We start from the raw sequence: 23,951 nt of genomic DNA, 5'->3' as shown, positions 1-23,951 counted from the left end.
AACGATGTCGCTTCCAAATATTTTGTGTCTTTTTAGACATCAAACAAGAAGCCGGCAAAAATGAAAACTCTTGCCCCCTCCTCTGCATTGAAATCAGTAAGGAAAAGTCCAAAAAGCAAACGGTTACCAAATATTGATTCTGGGTCAGAGGATGAGGTGTTGAAGCACACTTCTGGGTCTGGCAGCCAAGCCTCAAACACCAGTGCATCATTGAGTTCTAAATCCTCTTTAAGTACACCAGCACCAGGACTTCCTTCTGAGAATAAAATAGAACATCAACCAAATCCCTCAGTGTCGTCAAACAAGACTATGGTATGTTCTAATTTACTACTTTATTGTGACAGCCTTCACTCATTCAGCAGTGACTCTGTATTTGCTTACTTTTTCCTTTTAATTAGGCTGTTGAGAACCATAAAAGGACCTGTAATTACAACCAATGGGCCGGATTCACAATGGTAAACTTACACTTTTGTGTAGGCTTACTACTTTTCGGTATTCACAAAAGTAAACTTAAACCAAACGTCTAACTTTACTACTTTTCAGTATTCTCAAAGGTAAACTTAGACCAAAAGTCTAACTTTACCAGTAGTAACCTACCTTTGTGAATACCTACTTTTGGTTCAAGTTTACCTTTGTGAATACCTAAAAGCAGTAAACAAACTCACACAAAAGTGTAAGTTTACCTTTGTGAATTGGGCCCAGTGTCTATTTATTCAGCTTCTTGAGTTGAATAATATTTGAATTTAATGAATGCATTATGCACCCTTAATGAGCTTTATTGGTACCAAAGGGGGCTGACTCTCTCTCTAGAATATGATCGACAATCAACAAATGAAGCTTCCTTTATAATCAATGTTTGCAATTTAAAGTAATGTTTATTATTTCGAGTTGTGATTGGAAATTGGGAAAAGCAAAACTTTCTATCTTACATAATTTGAAATTCTGTCACTGGATCGATTTGTAAAAATGTATCGAAATAAAAAATCAATAATGATAGTATGTAATGTACCCTCCAGAAACATTCCTTCCATCTAGCTGTTGCTACAAGCTGGCAGTGTAAACTGAGTATTCCAAAAATAGGCATTCGCTCATCCCATGTGTTGTTAGTCTGCCCCATGTCGAGGTCAATACTGCTGTTCTGATTGTCACAGTTTTTTTAGCAAGAAATGCTTATGTTCTTTAAAGAGAACTGCTAAGACCTCTGTTCTCCTCTCCCTTCCCTCGTCTGCTTGAGTTCCCAGAGAAACAAAACTCCCTTCAGGCAATACAGGCAAACCGTATTCCCACTTCTAAATGGGTGATCGCATTCATTCTTGAGGGATGTGCTTGGAACATTGCCGGTATTCTAAAAATGTTTTACCTTAGTAGTTATATCTCTAAGTGCCATTTATTATTATCCAAACTTCATCCTGTGATTTGCCTTTGTCGGTAGGAATAAACGAGAGCCCCCATGATAAGCGCACGTAGACACTGGCATCTTTTAGAGTGTGTTTCTCTTTAGGACCTCCTCAGACCATAGAAAGTGGCCTCGGCAAGTGCTGGCAGTTGAGCAAAGGGATTGTTATATTTATGGCGTGGACATTCTCTTATTATGCAGATCTTTTGTGCTTCAAACAAAAAAACTAGAAACTTAATTTCAGGTTAAGATTTAAAATAGAACTTATGGGGTTAATAAATCGCACTACTCACCCGTGAGGGTCTCAAGGCGCTTGTGGGGTAGTGGGGGGGGGGCAGCTCCGGATCAGTAGGAGAGCCAGCTCTTGAGGTCCTTCATGAAAGTGTGCATGGTCGGGGAGCTTCTGATGTTCACCGGGAGCTTGTTCCAGGTTTTGGCTGCGATGTAGGAGAAAGCTCTCCCGACGGTTCTGTTTCTGCAGATGCGGCGACCTCGCTAGGGCGAGGTCGGCGGAGCGGAGGTTCCTCTTGGGTACGTGGAAGGATGCTCTCTTGTTAAGGTATTTGGGTCCGATGTTGTTGAGGGATTTGTAGGCGTGGGTGAGAATCACTACTACTCTCCCATGTTTCCCCCAGGTGAGGTAGTAGGGGGTGGCCCCCAAGCTGCAGTCCTCTTACACCCAGGTTAAAGCCTCCATTGCATATTGCTTTACCCAACACTTGATGGACCCTTCCCTCACCTTTTGTTATCAATTGTGCAGACATTCGGCACCTCAAGAGCTCCTGGGCACTGAATCACATCTTATCTTGACACAGCAACCTTTTACTTTTCCAGGAGTTTCCCTCATTCGTTGCCTACATCTGTAAAAGTATGTGTATCACGATATATTCAGATGCTGTCTCTGTCCCTTTTTCTGCAATTGAGACAACTTTGTTTCGGTCTCTGTATCGAGCTCCTGAGCAAACAGTGGATATGTTCTCCTGGGTGACCAACTGACTCTGCATCTTGTGTTTTCAGGTCCACTTACTAGGAGAGTAGGGGGTGGCAAAGATCTTCACACACAAAACAATTAAGATTTCAGCATGGCTTAGGCTACTAAAACCCTCTCAGAACACAGAAACTGAAACCCTGTGGAGGTTTCTGTATGTTATTTGGAACAGCATCATCTTCTAACTTTAGCCTAGTGAGAACCACCCTTTTTCTGATCTCCCCCATGTGCTGTTTGAACATTGTCTGGGCTGTTAGTATTTGTATCATAATTTTGTTGTCAACATGGTTGAGATCTCAGTATCTTTATCACTTCCCATCCACAGATTTTTCTAGGCACCCCCAGAAAGTTTTGATTATGCTGCCACCAGTCATTGATCAGGCGGGACTACCCCCTTGAGTTAAAAGTGGAGAGACCAATATTGGTCCCACCCCTCAGTATTCATCAAGAGGTGACCCTGAGGTCCATCAGCCTGCAGTTTGAAGTTTTCAGTTTTAAGGCTCCCTAGAAATTAAGATGCACACAAACTGTTGCCAAAATGTAAAATACAGCGAAACGTTAGGGACAAAATGAACAAGCATTGGCAAGCCAATAGGTCTCGCCTGCAAGAAAACGATTGGCTCTGTCATTGTCTTTAGCCATGTTGTACACCATGGCTAAAACTAAAAGAAAAAAATATTTTTTCTTTAAAAAAGAGCTATGATGCGCCCAGCACTGGCTGCACAATAGCGCTTTATTTGTATTGGTGTCAGGCCGCGATGTAGGGCAGGAGTTCAACCCTGACAGCGGAAGTTTGGGAGAAATAAAACGGTATGATGCGCCCAGCACTGTCCGTGTCATATTGCTTTTATTTATAACTGTTTTCTTTCTGCCATTTGCCTCTTTCACATTCTTGTGCCAGCAATTTCGCTACATGGAAAATCTGAATAACTTATTGTGGCTGCACAGACACACTTTTAACAGAGATCATTTTTTTATTTCTCATAAGGCATGTTTCTCAGCAACTGTTAGTGCATACAAAATAGATTACAGATCGGAGGGTATGCCCTTTTGAGAACGCGAAGCCAAGCTTGTCTCCTTTGACTTGGCTTTACGCTGCGCTGCACTTCGCCACCGTCACCTCTATTAGAGTATCCATCTATGTTCCTTGAAGCTTGCCCCATAAAGAACTTCTGACGTGCGGCACGACTAGATGTAGTAGAGCTTCGCGTTCTCAAAAGGGCATACCCTCCGATCTGGAGTCCCATTTAAATTGACTTTATCTTTTGATCTGCAGTGGATCAAGCTGTGGAACTTCCTTGAATATTTGCTTTCAACACCGAGGAGTTAAAAAGCCGCGTTTTACACTGAGGAGGAGCTGTTCCTAACTTGACACGACATTGTGGCCGTCTTGCAACCAACCCAGACTGGCAGTGTTAGAAATTGAGATTACAATCTTTATATACAGATTCCAATTGACATCAGTCCTGAAGATGGTTTCTGCAATTATTTCTTAGGAAACCGAAACGTCGACCTTTCATCTTATCCCTGTCTTGTTTTATTCAGTCTGATTTGGGATAGGTGTTCTTAGGTTCTGTTGAGTCACTTATTAATTTATTTATGTGTGTACCCACAGGCCTAAGTATTTCTGTATATTTACTTATCTGTATATGAAACGATTCATCCAAATGAAGTTTTGATAAAAGTATATTTTTCTAATACACCTTGTGTTGTTGTTTATATGTTGTTTATATGTTTGGAACGAATAGAGGTTCTATGTTTAATCAGAATTTGACTTTGTTTTATTGATTACTGATAAGGATTATTAATTCATCCTTCTTAAAATTACTCTAAATCACCAAATACGTCTAAAACAAATCCCCTTGAAGGCATCTTTACCTTTCTATTTATCAATCAAATCATTGTCATTTGCTTGTCATAATTCTGGCACCTTTTGTTGTTGAGGCCATCCTCCATGCCGCTTTTTGGAGTCATAAAGTTTTGTGGTCTTTTGTTGGTTATTTCACTGATCGTGAGGCAGGTAGACTCAAATCGATATCCTGTCGGTCTTTTTTGTGCCCTGCCAACTGGTGAATGCCATGCTCTGCTTTCTCCCCAACGGCCTACTTACCCTGCGGCAAGGCATCCCAAGTTAAGTGACCTTCCGCCATCCTTTGTACCTCCTTTACCAACCTACGCTACCCTTTTACTACCACTCTGCCTGTAGGGCTCATGTTCCGAGGTGGCTCCCCCTTTCATCTTTTGAGGTTTGCTCCTTCTTCCTCTTTTCAGTGCAGCCCGCGACGAACCCATCCCGCTCTCATCTGTGCACCCAAGGATCACAGTTTTGCCAATATATACCGTTGTCACGGCCTACCAGCTGCTTTCATGCTTTAATAAAACCGTTAAAGGTGCTGTCTCCGCCACACTCCCCTTGTGTTTGCTTTGTTCGCCCTAAGTTGGCAGGGTACGCCCAGACGTAGGTCCCTTACTTACTTTGCCAGTGAGCTAAAGAACAATAATGTATTCAACACAGATCTGTGACTGGGGTGAGTGTCTGAAAAGTTTCAATGCTCCGTCCATCATCTCCTTGTGTTGCTCTGTCTCCGCCACGCTGGCGGTGTTCCCCCGACTGTTGACCTCTTGTGATACCGTACTTGTATATTCAGCCCAGATTAATTTATGCTTCTGGACATCCGCCCCGGGCGCTCTAATCGTCCGCCTGACCATGGTCCTGGTTGCTCTTACCCTCCAGGATCTTTAGGGGTAGGGTACCTGCTCCCAATCTCAATAAAGACTGTTGTATCATGTCTGGTACTTGCTCAGCAACAGGCCCTTGCGTGCCTGGCTAAGCTGCCTAACCAAGGGCCTGAGGCTCATTGTAACCACAGCTGTCAGCATGGAGGAGTACAACCCCTCTGATTGAAGAGCAAGGGACCCTTCCTTTGGTCCCCCAGTGCCATACCTCTCACTAGAGGGAGGAAGTATCCAAAGGTAGTTGTCTTTGTCACCTGCGCGGTGACCCTGATACTCCGTTTTCTTGTTGCCTCTCACAAGCTGAGACCTAAAGGCCAGCTAGCTGCTCCAGTGTAAAGGCGACCAAAGGGCAAAACATGTCCACTCCAAAACCTTACCCTCGTATTGCTGGCTCACTGGCCTGCCTTGGAATTTGAGCACAGCAGGAAGGTTGTATCATGCAAGTCAAACCGCTACATTTACAGGTACTGCAATGGAGAAAGAATGAAACAGCCACCAGCTCAAATGAAAGAAAGCAGTGAACCGAGAACCAGTACCCAGCATGAAACACAAAAATCGCATCCAAGCCGCTAATCCGCACCCCCTTGCAGGAAAGCAAACCCTACATTGCCAGAAATAATTCCAAACTTCTAACTGGTGACTGGCTGGGTATTCATTTAAACGCCAAGCTCCTGACAGACCTGGTGCATGTCGGACCAGAGTAAATTCAATAAATAAAACAAGCAATGGAGAGGAAAGGACACCAGCAACAATGCAGGACAGAGCGAACGGAAGCGACGATCAACATAGAAGCAAAGACCATGCACGACATGCAACAAACAAGCATTGAAAATGCAATAGGTTTCGCCTTTGATTAAGTTAAAGCCATTTGCTTTGCTAATGGTATTGTATATCAAAGCAAATGGCTTTAACTTAATAAAAGGCGAGACCTATTGCATTTTCAATGCTTGTTCAAATGGGTTGGAGGGTATTCTGCAGCCGGAAAAAATATAATCTTACCTAAATGGGGGAGCTGCTACAGCCCCAAGGAAGAATGTTTAAGTGTGTCCTTATATGTACAGCTTTGAGCACAGAATGAGGGCGTAGATGGGTCACGATATTCCTCCAATTATTACTAATCTGCCCTGTATTGGCAACTCTATCCTGAGAACGTACCCTGATTTCGGAATACGTTTACCAAACCCGAGCTATCTGCTTCACCCATTTTATGCAAATCGAAAATCCAAATCATGTTTAAATAAGATAAAAGGCTGGCCACATACTTTTTATGCTGGACCGTAAACAGATAGGCCCGTCTTCTTGCTGCCACCATCTCACAACTTGTTTGGCCAAAATTGATAAATTCAATTTCCATTAACAATGAACTGAACCGCACACTGTCAGCACAACATTATTCCTGAAGAGACCAGATGCATGTTGTAGTCGTGAGACCCAAAAACACCATTACCTGGGGCTTCGGGGACACTTTTCTATGCACACCCAGTGGTTATATACAAAATCTGTTATCTGTGGTTACTTTAGTGGTGGGTAAAGTCACCTTCAATATTAACGTCCACTTAACAGTGGATAAATGCAAAGCCGAGACATACAGAAAAGCCAGCAGCACAGATATGGGGAATAAAATGTCAGAAACCCATGCGATGGACCTACTGGAAAGCAAAGGGTAAGGCAAGTGATCAGATGTGGTGGCTGCCTCGCGGTGGAGGAGGCAGCATCACTAGTTTTTTTCCCCACCATATTAGGTTTATTTTAACCCCTTCTGTGCTCATGATGGAAAGGTTCCGTCATGAGCGTCGGTTGGCCTGTGCTCATGACGGAACCGTTCCGTCATGAGTCCATAGGTTCTTTAGAACCTTCAGCACCGTAGCGGAATTCGCGCAGCACTGAAGGGGTTAATGTACGATGAGCTACAGGAACCCCCTCATTAACCAGAAACACTACCAGCACGCACACCCAAGGCATTTAATCCCACTTTCACGCATAGCACCTTCATTGTATTTGCACTTTAACCAGGGAAATATGAAAAAGGCTATGCCACTGAGCCACATTATTGGCGGCTTGGAGATGAACCCTACCCTCAGTTCTGTTTCTGGCAGTCAGTAAACATGTGCCCGGGAAGAGATGGTACCACCTGATCAGCTGCGGTGCGTCCATTGGGGCGTAGGGGAGGAGCCCCACCAGCCACATTGACCCGCATCGCGGCCGCCGGCCGCAAGCTGTCCTATCTATCTAAATAAAATACATTGCAACCAGCAACCAATAGGCCGCCGGGAATTGGGGGGTGGCCTGCTGCAGCTTGAGTGACAGTCCACACACTCAGGCTGCAGCAGACGGTAGTGCGCAGTCCCGCTGGGGAACTTACAGTGCGCATGCTTGGGATAGTTGGCAACTATCTCAAGCATGCGCACTGTAAGTTCCCCAGCGGGACCCAGGGGTACTTGTTCGCCTCCACAGCCCAGGTTTACAAAGGGCGACATGGCGAGCAACAAATGTGCCCCCCTAGCCAATCCTGGCGCTGCATGCAGCGCCAGGATTGGCTGCTCCACCACGCAGCATCCATCTTTCTGGGTGGGTAGGCGCTACACCGTGGCGGAGTGCGGGGTTGGCGGCTGCATTAGTAGTTATCACAAGTGGGAGTCGTTTTGGGCCGCAAAGCTTAGAAGTGTGATGCAGGAGAAGGCGCGAGACATAGGCACTATATTATAGTTGTGATTGGCTGTCCGTTTGAATTCACTTTTGTGGCCTCTTGTGTGCTAGAGGCGGGGTCAACCCGGGGTGGTCGGTGTTATGAATTGTCCCGTTGGGGGTGGGAGGGAGGGGAAGGCGGCCGTAGCATCAAGCTATGGGGCACTGGCGTGGGTGCTGTGGGGCAGCTGCGCATGCCATGTGCTTTGCAGGGAGATTCGTTGGCATCTGTGTTGTTCCAGTCATGACTATTGGCATCACAGCGGCTCTTTGATGTAGACCATTATCGCATTTTTTAAGCTCTAGGCAAAATATAATAGTGAAATTTTCTAGAGCCTGCAGTAAAACCCGAGGGGTTCCTAGCACTAAGCGGCTCATCCAGAACTCCCCTCCAGCACTCCCCACGTGGAAACGCATCTGCGCTGGAATCCCCGAGAGGTGTACAACTTCCAGTGTGAGGTAATGCCATGCTCTTAGCCACTCTTATTCACACAAGTGGATTTGGTTTATATAGGCGTATTAATTGGCATGGGAACTTATTTTTTTCTTTGGCACAGCACAGTTGTTTACAAGACCCCAAACCTGTACTCAGAGTCTATTGGGGGGGGGGGTAGGGGCAGATTTGACGGTCCAGAGGCACTGAAACCCCTGCCAAATATTGTAAGAAGCGCCAAACATTTCTGACAATAACTTAACAAATGCCCGACGGTCCGAATGGAGCCCTCGGTCAGACACCTCACTGGCAGAAAAGGTTTGGGGAAAACAGCCTCAGTACATCTATTCAACCTTTTACCAGCCATCCTCAACTTTTCCCCTTCTACAGCTCTCTGCACCACAATACGAGCACATCCCAGGCCCTGCAGAGGACACAAACACACTGCTCATCTCCTAACCAACACCAATGAGCTTTCAGTCACACTTCGCTCCCCCATTGCTCACCATTTCTCCCACATGCATCTTCCACCCTCTGCTGCAACATACTCAGTTCAACACACATGGAGAACTCTGCAGTCGTCATCCAAATTACTCCTCCTTCTTTACATATAGATCACAGCAACCAACACGTGCATGCCAGCTAGCGAACAGAGCCTCGAAGCCATCCTATTGGTAGCAATGAGATATATAATAGCAGTGTCCAATCATATAAAGGTAAAACACCATTCTCTACATCAATACACTACAAATGCAAGATGTGTTTGAGAAAGTGAGGTTTTTCAACTTTTGTGGGAAGGCACAGTGTTCACTTGCGTTCACAGAAAAATGAGGCCTTACACTTCACAATGAGGTTAACGTGCCTGCCTTGTGTTAATGAATACTGATGTCAGCAGAGTTGTACATCTTAGCCAATAAACAGTGTTAGAAGTCATGATCTCATTAACTTGGAGTAAGGTCTTCTCCTTCAGCGTGGGTTACTTCCTGGTTCTGGGCATTCTGGGTGACTGTTGCTCTATTTAGGTGGTTACATGCATGTGTATGTCTCTGATATTCCTGGATTAACTGCTATTTTTATGTTATGTCTCTTTCGTTTATCATGATTGTTTACTAAACCAGCATTCACCTTATTTATTGCAGTTGGCTGATTGCTTTCATTTCAAAAAAGGAATTTCCAAATTTAATTTGAGTTCTTGATGATCACTTTCGAGAAGGTTTTAGTTGCATTTGCTTTTGATTGGGGCTGACTTCGAAGTCTGTTTGTAAATGTTGCTGCTGACCTTGTTCCCTCGTGGGTTCCTTGAGTTATAAGTGCTTGTTCCATTTATTTACGTATATCTGGTAAGGTAGCTCATTGGGTGCATGCGTTTGTTTTCCTGTGACTAGTTTGTTCTGATATAATTGTCTTATTTGCAATAGTTTTCAGTACACAGTTTGCTCAATCAGTTATGATTTTGTGTGACTACCTGGATTCCTGGAGTGCCTCTGACTTCATTCTGTTTCTTTACTTTTTGTGACTGTTGGTCCTGCGGGGAAACATTTTCAATTTATGTTGTCTTGTTTACTGGTAGCATTGCTTTTATTTTCCTTTAGTGTAATAGGCTGGCTGGTGAAGTGTACTTCCCATAGTGTGCAGTCACTTCAATTTGCTTTTAGGTGACTACCTGGCTTGATGGTGGTTTTCTATTTGATTTTATGTAACTCCTTTTCTTGATGACTGCATTGGTTTTAGTTTGTTTGAGGTAACTGCTTCACATGCTGATTTCATCACACAGCTGACACCCACCCTGAGAAAGCCAGAGCTGCCCTGTTAGTGGTATCAACACCAGTGTGTTTGGTTCCTTACAGCTCCTTCACTTGAAGTGGGTTACCCGTTACTTTTTGTATCCTGCTCGTACCAAGTCAGATCCAGACCCAGACCAGTCCCCACAGTTGCTCCGGATTAAGGGACATTGTCATGTCATCTCAGGCGCGATGTAAAGACTCCCAGTGAGCTGACGACTCTTTTGGCTCAAGAACCAACTAGCTGGAGACCCTTGTGGTGGTTTAAAGATTTAAGATCAGCCTGTAACTCAGTCTTGAGCTGGGTGGGTGACCTCAATTACAAAGTGGCTGTGCCAGATGTCCCATTATGACCCCTTTTGCCTGTCTCTCCTTCAGACACACAGGGCATAAAACTGGGGGTTGCTCAACCCTGCCAAAAAACTGAGGGGTGGCCCTAAGAGCACAGCTGCCATCCAATCAGGGGTGGGATGCTTTGGTGTGCTGGTCTGGTTTTCTGGGTGCATTGGCTCAAGTTTTTTCCAATGTAATTGATTGGGTGTCTTGGTAAGTTGCTTTTATGTGAATGTCTGACATATGACTGCGCATTCCTTTCAGTGTGCACTTGCTTCAGTTTACTTTTTGAGTAACTGTCTAGTTTGCTGGATGTATTGCTTTCATTTTTCTTTCATTAAACTGTTTGACTTGCTTGGTGCTTTTATGTTGGTGCCTGCATGCTGAGGTGTACTATTCTTCAGTTTAAATGTATGTGACTGGCCTGTTCACTAGCACCCTGCTTTCAAAGTGAAGGTTCACAGGTTCACACTTGCTTTAGTTTACTTTTGTATGGTTGACTGCATGCACTGTTTTGCTGGATGCATTGCTTTAAGTTACTACTTGATGCATTGCTTTCAGTTTGCTTTCAAGTAATTGCCTCTCATTTTCCTAATGCTTTGTGAAGGCTGTTTCCCAACTGCTGTGCAACTTCTTCTACTCTTAGAGCTGAGATTTTCATGAAAGTCTTATAGCCTGAATTCAGCACCTGAGCGTAATAGGACGGAATGTATGAAGCTCTGTGGTTATACTGAATAAGCAGCTACCTATGTTATGTCATCGATTAATGTAATAACTGCACATTCACAAACCGCCCTTTTGGGGTTCGGGCTCGCTCGCTCGCTACGGTGCTGTATGCAAGTCACTTTGCGCCCCACCCCTTTGAAATGTCACCCACCGCCCCTGCACCTGATGCAGTAACCACAGGTCGCATTAAAGGTGTGCCAGGGGCAGCCTGTGGTTTGTCAGTGCAGGGTAAGACAATGCAGGCGCCTGTGTCACGTTACACGTAGGTAAGGGTTAGTACGCCTCCCTCATGTTACAAGAAGGAAGCGAGTTCTGTACTGTATTAAAGGACATTATAATACGTGTACAGATGGAAACCTACTAATAGAAGCTGGTATGCGCTTTCCCCAATAGCAACAGAGCAGGTATAAGGGCAAAGGAAATTTCGATCCTTGAAAAATGGGCAACAGAAGAAGGGAAATCCCCTACGTCAGCTGCACTAAAAGTGGAAATAGTTCTGTCCCTTGGGGAAAGCTATTTTGGAGGTGGTCCCTAGCCTGTCACAAGCCGCTCCTGGGGGAGGGGTGTGCGAGTTCCACTTGAAACATGGAAACCGAATCTTCCAAAGGGTTCGTCAGAGATGCGTAAAGAGAGCTCAACCCGCCCCATTCAGCACTTAACAAAGCAGGAGTGTGCATGACACACTGCACACGGGAGGAGGTGGCTTGACGGGAAGTGGTAAACCACGGAGGAGTCTGTGACGTCAGAGAGCCCACTGAAGGCCCGGGCCCCTCTTCTTACACAATACTGTCCGGGTGGCTGCTGTCAGGATACCCTTACAAAGCACACGTTCAGTCGGCTGGTTTTTTCACGCACTCCCACAGTACCTTCCTGCAAAAGGGATTTTACACGAACAGCCACACGGGACGGCCACCCTGACTGCAAAAGGGTCTCTCTCACAAACATACAGAGCAGCCTGCTGTCCTTAAAGAGGTTCCTCTGACACAAAGCACAGGCCAAACTGCTAGGGCACGGGGGCCTCTCACACCTGCACATAGCAACTTGCTTCTTTACAGAGCCACCCCTCAGACACATCACAGGAAAGCTCGGTATACTGCAGAGGAGCCTCTGCCTCACACGCCAGCCTACTATGAACATTTAATTTTGTTTTTTCAATACAAAGCGCAGGTCAGTCCGTTTTTATCAAAGGTATAGGTCAAACCACACAGAGCAGCCTGCTGCTGTTAGGAGTGAGTCAGAGCGCCGGATGTACCATGCACCCACACTGGGCCATCCTGCTTGCAAGCAGAATGGCTTCCGTATACCTGCAACAGCAGCACAAGCCTGATGTGGGTTCACCTGGGTGTGCGCTGGCATACAGCGCGTGCATTTAATTTAAAAGGCAGTGACCGGCACGGAATCACCAAATCTGTTGTAAAAGCTGTTACACCAGAAAATGCCTTCTTGACGCAAAAACACGAACCTGGCAATAACGGCAGGGCCACGGGGCGGGGCTCGAGCTAATGTATAATACTCGAAGGCAGCTGAGGGGGAAGGGGGGACTATGCTTGTTGGCAATAGAAGCAAGCTAGTGCTTCATTGTATTTTTTGGTGCTATAGGGGTAACAGTAGTAGCTGGTATGCCTCAATGTTAACCGAGGGCTCAGTAAGACATCGGGGTTCGCTGACACATAAAACCTCAGTAATGCGTGTTTGTTGGTGGTAAATTAGTGTTACAGACGACCATGTCAGCCGGGCTCGGCAGCTCAGCGCCCTATGTGGAGAAGTGTGGCTCACTGGTTAGAGGAGGCAGACCTGGAAGCAGAGCTCAGCCTGGGACCAGGGTTCAATTCCCGGCTCGGCGGGGTCTTGAGTCCTAAATTGTCCATGGACTCGACAATTCTCGCTCCGGTGCCTACTCGATTCATGGGTTCACACTCTGCGACTCTAGGCAATAGCTTGCTTAATCTCCACAACGGCCCCTCGCGGCGGGATGCCTGGCTTTCACCTTGTGGATACCCTGCTGGGGTTATCTCACAGGGGAATACCAGGACGGGTTCCCTAAGCAAGCGCTTAGAAACCGCTTGGTGATTTGCGCTATATAAATTCCTGTACATTTACATTTACATCTATGGATTGTGTGAAGTTTTACAAGTATGGTCATTCCAAGACGTCCAAGGAAGGCTTAAGCACCCCTCTCTGTCCCTTAAAGTACTTTGGAATGATAGATGTGGAGCATTGAGTGTGCTTGGCAAACAGCTTGCGCTGTCCGAAAGTGAAAGAGGACCTCGCTGCAACAGATTTCTTGTCTTTATTGTCTTTTGGGCCGTCTGAAAAAGTGAAAAGTCTACGTCATACAAACCTGTTTTCCGATGGCTGGCCACCGTTTAGCATAAACGGTGACGCCGGCCAATGCAAAAGAGGGGCGGGGCTTAAAGCCTGTTACTGAAAGCTACTCAAAAACATAAAATCTCGCTGAGTGAGCTGGGCATGTGCGCAGACACGCTAGCCGAGACCTGAAAAAGTACTTCCATGTGAGCGTGAGAAGTGGAAGGACACAATTAAAGCCATTAATTAGTACATGCTCGATGCTCCATCGAAAGTTCGAACACACGTGAAGAGGAAGTGATGTCTGCACTCACTGAGCAGTGAGGGACTGAGAATGAGGAAGAAGCTAACCAATGGCAAGTAAAGTACGAGCGAAAAGACCCTTTTTAGAGTTAAAAAAAAAAGAATAGTAGTCCTCGCAGGCACCATTTCTACAGGCAAGACCTAAAAAGTGGTAAAATGGCAGTGTTGTATATCGCAACCCTGTATCCACACATATTTGTTTTGTTTCATCCCTCACTCCCAGTATGTTGGACTTTAAGAATAGAACCAGAAAAACTATTTCAGTTCTCTTGACTGATTGATTAACTGTGTTTTACTCTAGAGAGCAGATCATATATTTTGTTTCAAAATGGAGTATTTCAATTGGTAAACAGATTGTAATTTATAGATTATTTCTCTGCTGTTCCTACATATTTTGATATATTAATGATTCATTTCAGTGATTCAACTTGTACGTTTTTTTTTAACGTAAAAGCAATGCAACCAGTACCTTTAGTTTTGTCGTTTTCGGATATTGTAATTCCGAAGAATAAGGGCTTACTATTGGTTATTCACCTACCAGAAAGCCTTCAGCAAAATATCCCAAATTAACATTCCACAACAGGCGGCTTTATATACAGAATTATAGATGGGTAACATTGAAATACTGGGATGTTTTTCACAGAGTGGTTCTGAGTGACATCAAATAGATAGCAAGAGCGGTCTATGATGTCACTCAGAATCCCAAGGTAAAAAGCATCCCTGTAATACACTTTAAACCAATCTATAATTTTCTATTCTGTTTGCCCTGCCCCTCAAAAATCTGCCTATACTTTTAACTGCTAAGCAGTGATAGACCAGTAATGGGGGATGCGTACATAAATTGACTCTCCCCCCTGACACAAATGTGAAAATGATTTACTTTACCTACTATCCTTAACCACCCCCATCACCCTCTCTGCCCTTTTCCCCTCTGCTGCAGCTGTTCCTTTTGCTTTTTGCAGAAGAAGACAAGCAGCGCTGCTGCAGTGAGTTACCAGATTTGGAAAATGGTGTGAAAGATAGAGGCTTCCCATAGAAGCCATGCCTAACAAAATGCATATAAAAGGCTTATAATATCTGCATAGGTTTACAACATCCTGTGATAAGCTGCGTTATCCTCAAGAAATTGGAAAATGCACCAGAACTGGCCCTTAAAACCCAAAGACTTCCGTCTGCTACTTGGGTATCTCCATCTTGAATGGTTAAGTGCTGTGGTTATTGAAATGACCATTTGTTTCTTATTTATTCATTTATTTTATGTATTAGTTTAATGGATGTTTTGTAATGCTCGAACTTGACATCTCTTGGTGTTCACAGCCACTTGGGAGCACCTTTAGGAGGGGGTGAGGGGGACTACTGTTTATGCTTTAGGGGAAGAGAAGTGGTCAGGGCAGTGATGACACTTTGGCGACCTGAACTGAATCACCAATTACCATATATTAAGGAATGGTTGGGCAGGGGTGCATGGATGTTGCTGCTTAATTCTAAATCTTGTCGCGGGCACACTGGGCTCTGCAGTCTGATTCCTTCATGGAGGATGAGGCTGTCCTGCGATGATCTTATTGACTGATGATTTGCCTCAAAGGTAGGTTATAATTTTTCCCTAAAACGTGAATGATTTTGTTACACGCTGAGTACTAATTCAAGACTATTCAAGAGCATCTCCCCTAGACCCTCTGGGGTCAGCTTACCTAGGCCTCTCCTCCAGAGCTTCCTATGCAAAATAGAGAGTATTTTGAACTTTCTTCGATCTTTTAATTTTATCTGCTCAGGGTGATACACAGTCCGTCTGCATTTTGTATGTTGGCCAATATTATTGTACATGAATTTCCTATGATCTAAGCATGATGGGACCAATGATCCATAAGCCTTCTGCCTTGACTGTATTAAATCGCCTCTCAACCAAGCTCAGTCGGAAGTGATATTTGTTCACTGTTGTACATGTATGAGTTGGTTAAAACTATCCTCTGAAACAGATTTGGTGTCATCGTTCGAAGAGCCATTTTATTGTATTGCTTTCTCCTCGGATCAACACAAATACGGGCACACATAAGGGGTTCATTCTGCACAGCTGTGGCTTACTCTCTGTGTGGCAAGTGTGGCTGATAGACATATGAAGTACTGCATATGTCCACCAAACTAGGAGGACAGTTAATTCTGGTCCGTCAGGAAGCAAGTGACATGGTCTTGCTGGACAGGACCAGTGAAGGGTTACGACAACAGTTCTCTGCGCTTCACCTGAGAATAAACGCCTTTGTTTTTGGAAGGAAAATCAAAATGCTAGAGGTCTTGCACTTGATTTGACAACTAATAGCAAGGGCCGAATTGTATACGTTTTTGGGGTCAGATTACATGAGGGGTGGCCACCATTCACAGCTGACTGTTCTTGAGCTGAAGCAATGGCTCAAATGTGCTTTGTGCAGATTATTTAAGGAACTGTCTGACTCTTCAGTCATTCCATTAATGAAGTTGATTAAATCAAATTTACAGCCCATTCCAGTCAAACTATCAAAATGGCTTAATCAAGAACAGTGTAGCCTTTTCAGAGTTCTTCCCTGCGTACTCAGTTCAACTTTACAGGAACAGCCAGGGCCGGAACTCTACCTTATACAGCATTCCCCAGCTGTGCAGACCAGTTTCCTCTGCACCTGGCATCCCATTAGACATGCAGACCAAAACTCACTTCAAGAACTGGAATGCATGAGTGTCCACGTACTACAATACCTCTGAACCCGCGAAAAGTTAATAACCCAACCCAGTCGAGGAAAGTTTAGCTCAGGGGAGCGCTAGGAAAATTGACTTGACTGATGCTACTTTTTAAAACATGTATTGACAAACCAGTTATTAAATAATTGGAGGCTGAGCCGAAAACATTTTCTGACAAGATATATGCGTTTCGCACGCAGAACAAGCTACAGAAGCGTTGTTTGAACGCGTTACCATTGTTATAAAATAAACTACTTGAGATTTAATATTTTGTCTTTTTCTTTTATCAGAACAGCGACAATCCCGGAAAGATCCAAACCACATGGAAAGCTGTAGATTCTGCCCAGATAGGAAAAAGTAAATAACACACAATCTCTGCTGTTGCCCATTCTTTTGGCATAAAACAAAAAGTAGTTAATACCATCATCAGTCAGGCTGGGCATTCCCAACTGTATCTTTGCGAAATGTACGTATTTCAGCTGTAGTAACCCAACTCATAAATGGATTTGGTAAATTTAAATCCGCTGTAGAGTAGCTAATGGGCTAATCTATATGTATCGAATCCTAGCCATTTTATCTTGTGCATGATGGTTTTGCCGAGAATAATGTAATCTTGCTGCTGAAACAGTCTGCTTGTGATTAACATTTTTATTTTCTTTATTGAATGCTGGAACCACTGTATAGGTCCAGATGAACAAAAGTTGAGGTTTGCGATTTCCAAATAGCAAATTGATAGATATTGCAATTTGGAAATTGCATAATGAGATGTACGATGTTTATCAAATTCGCAATCACAATTAGGACATTTTCTTTTTGGAAATCGCACAAATGTTATTTCTAAATAAGATATTACAATTACAAAAGTTGCATTATGGGTGCAGAAAGATGATGTAAGATCCAGGAAGTTTAGAAATACATGTTATGTCCAAACCTCAGAAGCCTCGGAGGGTTCTGAAGGAAGGTGTGTTCTTGTGGAACTACTACCAGCGACATTTGCATTTCCCTACAACACCATGTCTACGGATTATGGGGATAAGGACTTTGGCAGCAGGAAGCTGAAAGTGATATTTTCTGATAGGAAGCTGGTGTTGTTGACTGAGGAATGTGTGGCTGTTTGCCAAATACTCCTTTTCTGTACCTTAGGTCCAGAAACCAAAATTTGCAGCAGCATCCTGGAAAAAGTGAACTATCCTGGAGTCCCCCAGAGGACTACACCTGAAATAGGAAAATGCTGGTATGACCTAAGATCCCAGTCTAAAGAGAAGGTGGCCAGCAGGATGGCTGAGGCTTGTGGAACAGGGGGTCCGTCCAAACATTCTCCTCCTACTCCAATGGAATCATTGAAAGTGTGAAGGGAGTGTCAGACATTGACACCTCCAATCCTGCAGGCTCCAGCCAAAGTAAATGATATTCTTGTATAAATGTTTCAATAACAGATTGTTTCTTAGTCTTCAAGTACTACATCTTAGCTACAAAAACTCAATTTAGATGCTTGCTGTAATATGGCAATGCATTATGGAAGTTATAGTACAACTAAGTTATATGGTGTACTGTGTCGATGTATAAACTACACATATCTATCCATAATCGTCATATCAAAAACACATTAATCACATTATCAGCAATATGACCCAAACTTAGTAACAATTTATTTACAATAACTGTCTACATGCATTTCCAAAGATCACACCCAGGACATGTCTGAAACCATTGTGGCTGATAAAACAACTGACACACTAGTGGAAATTGAGGACAGCACAATTGCTACTCCTACGTACATAACTCAAACTCCAACGCCTGGGAGAGCAAACGTGGCACCACTACCAGAGTTTAAGGAAGGTGGTGAGGAGCAAACACAAAGTAAGAACACAACTTCTTCTGTGCGCAGGACACATACATAATGTAGAGTTCAACAACAAACAGTTCACAATGATGGTGTCTCTGATGACATCTCAGACAGTTCACAATTGTTTGGTGGCCTTAACAAATCAATCGTCATAGTACAGGGCCTGCAATCCAAAACAGATAAAAACAGTGAATAGGTATCTGCCAAGCATGTCGCGTTCAATGCTGCAATTGCAGAAAGCTCAAGAGTGTTTGATTGCTGCCTTGGAGAAGGAGGTACACTTACAAAGCCACCTGCAGCACATGGCATGCTGTGAAGCATTTACAAAACCAATAAATCGATTGGCATTAGCCACCACCACTCTTGCCAGCAAAAGCTGTGAACATCCAAAATGACCTGGGGCACCGCTGCCCAGATGTAGCACGCGGGCTGGTGCAAGTGACTTCAGCTCTGGAGAGTACTCAGACAGATAACCGGCCAGTCTCCAACATATTAACTCCACCTGAAAACAAAGATGGCTCTCGCCTCAGTGGCAGATCTGTGCCAGATGGATGCTGTGCAAGGCAAACACGCTGACGCCCATCTGGCACAGAAATATCCCCAACTCCACATCCAAGTACTGATGAGAAGGCGAAGAATATCAGAGGTTGTAAAAAGTACATTTTGTATGTAAGATGCTACATTGTGTTTGTGTTCGCAGACTTTGTTGCTTTGTTTAAACAATGACATCCTATAAGGATCCAGTTGTAGAGATAGAATTACAATGCATTATTGCAACCTGAATAAAAGGTTATCTTTCATTAATGTAAAAATATTACCTTCATGTATATTGATTATTTCTTAGATGTGGTAATCATTCTATTCTTACCTTTAAAATAGTTTTTTGTGATCTCTGTGTGTCTTGCTCGACCCTCTGCTGCATGTGTCCCCTCTTGCTGGTTCTCTAGTGCTGGTAGTTTGCCTTCTGATTCTGGCTCTCTGTTGACAATGTGAAGAACCTTTCTCATGCCTATGTTGTGAAGAATAGCACATGTGGCTATGATTTTGCTACCTCCCTCGGTTCTATAGACTAGTGCTCCACCAGTCTTACATAAGCATCTGAAACATGTTTTAAGTATTCCAAAAGTCAGTTCAATTATTATTTGTGTTGTTCTATGTGCCCTGTTGTACTGCCTTTCAATTCTGTTTTTTTTAGTCAAGTATGGTATCAGTATCCAAGGGTGCAAAGCTTATGCACTGTCTCCTTAAATAGTATGAGAAGGAGAAACTACTAGATTATATTGCAAACGTACTATTGAACACTGTATGAATTGAGTTTGTAATCCTTTCACCCAGTAAAAGACTATCGCCAAATTCACCCAAGGTCAGTTATGATGCATGAGCCATCACACACTACCTGAACATGGAGTGAATAGGTGCTTTTCCTGTTTCTATAAATGAATTCATTTACGGGAGGGGGGCATATGGCAAGATGTGTGCCATCAACACAACCAATAACGTTTAGAAACTGTGCTACCCGATTAAACATTCATTTTGTGTGTTGTATATCTTTAAGAGTGTTTGGGAAAAAAACATATCGGTTTACTTTGCCAACCATGATGTCCAAAAACCTATGAAAAAACCTTGAAAATGCCCTTTGTGACACTCCCCTCTGCAACTGCTATAACTTTCTGGTAACTGCCAGAAGTTAAAAGGTGTAGACAACAAACTATCTGCACATGTGATGGAATTGCTTGCTTCTAACTGTTGGGTTTTTTGGTGAGGATGTAACTCGGCAATTAAATCCAAAATGACCTTCCTACTTAGTCTACACTCCTCCGTCTGTTCATGCATGGTGCCCCTCACCCTAAATATCCTCTCTTGTCTCCTTCTCCTTCTCTGCCTACCAACCAAAATCCTCATCATCCACACTCACCCTAAATATCCTCTCATTTTTATTTATTTTTTAAATAGTTTTTATTGGAGACTTATGATACACATAATGCTTCTATGCAAACATTGCATCTTTGACATCCTCTTGCATCTATCATTATTCAGCTCTTTACACAGCCTCGGAGCCCACAACCCAGAGGTCGGGCGGCGTTGATCAAGGAAATGTCATAAGCAGTAGTTCAAAATACAGTTACATCCATTTCGCTAGGAGTTCCCATGTCCGCTTTTAGTTTTTCTCCTTAACCCCCCTCTACATCCCGTACACTGTCCCCAACTTCTCCCCCCCCCCCCCCCCTAGATCCCACCACCTATGTGTTAGAGCTTGTTCAATCTACATCTATGGGTGTTATCAGGAGCCAATGGTTAACTAGGTATGTGCTGTGCCTGGTGTGTCTTGGGGAGTGTCCCCGTCCGGGTCCTGTAGTCCTCCATCATCTTGCAATGTACTATCTCGCAAGGCCTGCACTAGCGTTTTCCACCCAGCTGCTGTCATTTGGTATCGTAGTGTGCTTTCAGCAGCCGCCCATTTCAAGAGCTCATTAACCCACATCTTGTGTGTGGGACCCGTTCTCGCCTTCCAAAGCCTCGTGATTTCCCTTTTGGCTAAGAGAAGGCCCATATCAATAAATTTGCTTGTAACCCTATTTTTGGGAGTGTGTGGGAACCAAAGCAGTACACTGATAGCCATATCAAAATGTAGGCTTCTCTCTGTCACCTCGTTCAGCGTGTCACCAATCGCCCACCAGTAATCCCTCAGGTCAGGGCAGGACCAAAACATATGGTCCAATTCTGCTCCCTCCGTAGCACATCTGGGGCACGCTGCCTCGACCGTTCCGAAATACTTCCTAATTTTACCGGGTGTTAAATAGGCCCTATGGAGGACGTAGAAGTGTATCTGTTGGAAACGTGCTTTCCTCGTGCTCTTCCGTGCTATACGCACTATGTGTGCCCAAGCTGTCTCGGGGATCTCCTTATTCAAGTCAGCTTCCCACTTGGTTTTCAACGCTGTTAAGGGCGGCAAGTTTTCTCGTAGCATTCTAGAGTACAGGCATGTTACTGCTTTATAAGTTCCCGCCGCCATCATGGTATGCTGACAGGCCATGTTCATTGTGGGTTCTGCGATCCCCCCTCTCCAGTGTACCTGCATGGCTCTGGTCACCGCAGCATGCAGTAAGAAACCTCCCCGCGGAAGGTCAAACCGCTCTTGCAACGTTTGATACGGTATTAACACTCCATCGTCGTATAAGTCACCAAGGACCTACAGCCTCGCATCTTCCCAGATCTGTAACTGCGACCAGTCCCCTCCATGGGGGAGCGCCGTCACCATTCCGAGAGGTATCTCAGGCGCGTACGGATGTCGTACTCCCGCACGGCGTTGGGAGCGGTTCCAGCAGAGCCTAAACGTCTGCTCCTCAAGAGTTAAATCGCTCAGGGTTAGTCTCTGCTGCAAGGTAATATAAGCAAGGACATGTCTCGGAGTGCCTCCATATCTCTCATGCTCTGGGCCACGGAGTACCCTCGCCACCTCTTGCGTGAAGAGCTGCAGCTGGGCCGCGAGGTAGTAGATTTCGAAGTCTGGACCGCTAGGCCTCCCTCGTCTTTTGGGCGGATGAGCGTTTTGAGCGCAACTCTACATCTGCCCGAGCCCCCTAGAAACGAGGTCAGTTGCGATTTTAAGAGTCGAAATATGGGGTTGGGTATCCATACAGGTAGCGTGCGGAAATAATTGAGAAGGAGCGGCAGAGCAATCATTTTCAACAAAGAGATTCGGCCGGTCACCAATAGCGGGAGGGTGGCCCAAAAGGTCATGCTTCCCTTTAGTGCTCGCATACAGCGGCCTACATTGCCGTCCAGCATATCAGACGCCGTGTGGTACACGTAGACCCCTAAGTATTTCAGGCATGTGGGCTCCCAAGTTAGCAATGGACGGTGGACGCATCTCTCCCTGTCACACAGGGAATAAACGTGTCTTGGACCAGTTGACTTTCAAACCCGAGAGCTCTCCGAAACGCAAGAGAAGCTTCTCTTCCCCCTCCAACGCTTCCTCCGCATCCTCAAGGAATAATAATAGGTCGTCTGCGTATAAGGAGATAAACTGTCGTTCTCCTCTACTGACTATACCCTTATAATGTTTCCCCGTTCGAACTTCAGCTGCAAGAGGTTCAATCGCCAGGGCGAATAACAGGGGGGACAGGGAGCAACCCTGCCGCGTTCCCCGCTCCACCGGGTATTGGTGTGAAATGAGGGATCCCACCCGCACCCTTGCCACCGCCGATGTGTACAATACTCTTGTCGACTGGATATAGCCTTCCCCAAGGCCAAAGCGTTCCATGACTTTGTATAAATACTCCTATTCTAAACTATCAAACGCTTTCTCGATATCAATGGACAAAACCATGGGCGCCTGCATCCCTGGGTGAGCGTCATCCAGCAGTCGTATAAGCCTTCTGATATTCATAGTTGTGTTGCGTGAGGAGATAAATCCGGACTGGTCTTTGTGGATCAGGCCGGGCATGTGTTGCAATAGTCTGGCTGCTAATATACTACTTAAGATTTTATAGTCCGTGGTAAGCATAGAGAGTGGCCTATACGAAGCCGGGCTGCAGCTCTCCCCCACCCCCCCCTTCCCGGCTTCAGCAAGGGGATCACTAGGGCCTCTCGCATGGTTTGGGGCAACGGCCAGCAGTTCTGGCCTCGTTATATGCCGTTAGGAGTCGCTGAGCCAGCAGGTCTAAATATTTACTATAAAATTCTATGGGCAAACCATCAATGCCCGGCGTTTTGTTGCAAGCCATCCATTTTATGGCCCCCTTAATCTCGCCCAGCTCTGTCTCTGCCCAGGTCGTCCGCCTGTTCTTGGTCCAGTTGTGGCAGGTGTGATCCCTCGAGGAAAGTATCAATCAATCAATCAATCAGTGACACTTATAAAGCGCGCTACATACCCATAGGGTCTCAAGGCGCTGGGGGGGGGGGGGGGGGTGCCGCTACTGCTCGAACAGCCAGGTCTTCAGCTTCTTCCTGAAGGAGAGGTGGTCTTGGGTCAGGCGCAGGTCGGTTGGGAGGGAGTTCCAGGTCTTGGCGGCCAAGTAGGAGAAGGACCTTCCTCCTGTAGTCGCTCTTCGGATGCGGGGGACGGCGGCGAGGGCGTGGTTGGCTGATCGGAGGTGGCGTTTGGGAGCGTAGAAGTTGACTCGGCTGTTGAGGTAGCTCGGGCCTTGGTCGTGTAGGGCTTTGTGTGCGTGGGTGAGGAGGCGGAAGGTGATTCTTTTGTTGACGGGGAGCCAGTGAAGGTCTCTCAGATGTCCGGAGATGTGGCTGGTTTGTGGGATGTCGAGGATGAGTCTGGCTGAGGCGTTCTGGATCCGCTGGAGTCTCTTCTGGAGCTTGGCGGTGGTACCGGCATAGAGGGCGTTGCCGTAGTCCAGTCGGCTGGTGACGAGGGCCTGGGTGACGGTCTTCCTGGTCTCGGTGGGGATCCACCAGAAGATCTTCCGTAGCATGCGCAGGATGTTGAAGCACGCCGAGGAGACGTTGTTGACTTGCCTGGTCATGGAGAGGGAGGAGTCCAGGATGAAGCCCAGGTTGCGTGCATGGTCTGTCGGTTTGGGTGCGGTGCCCAGGGCGGGAGGCCACCAGGAGTCGTCCCAGGCGGAGGGTGAGGAGCCCAGGATGAGGACCTCCGTCTTGTCCGAGTTCAGTTTCAGGCGGCTGGTCGTCATCCACTCGGCTACCTCTTTCATCCCTTCGTGCAGGTTGGCTCTGGCGGCGGCGGGGTCGTT

At 45.4% G+C, this 23,951-nt stretch overlaps 1 protein-coding gene across 2 annotated transcripts in view; it reads left to right on the top strand.

Moving 5' to 3' along the window:
- The window catches only part of CENPU (centromere protein U), a 740,965-nt gene that overhangs the window by 242,729 nt on the left and 474,285 nt on the right, over positions 1–23,951 (top strand). Inside the window, exon 7 of one of the 2 annotated variants that reach the window (XM_086962485.1) lies at positions 37–312. The exons of the other annotated variant lie outside the window; for it this stretch is intronic. Coding sequence (XP_086818611.1) covers positions 37–312 — 276 coding nt within the window. The remainder of the gene's footprint in view (positions 1–36; positions 313–23,951) is intronic. 2 annotated transcript variants of the gene reach the window in all.

This window comes from Lissotriton vulgaris, chromosome 3_1 (assembly GCF_964263255.1).
Source record: "Lissotriton vulgaris chromosome 3_1, aLisVul1.2, whole genome shotgun sequence".
Lineage (NCBI taxonomy): Eukaryota > Metazoa > Chordata > Amphibia > Caudata > Salamandridae > Lissotriton > Lissotriton vulgaris.
Note: the sequence above shows the minus strand (reverse complement) of the source record. Positions and strands in the feature narration are given on the sequence as shown.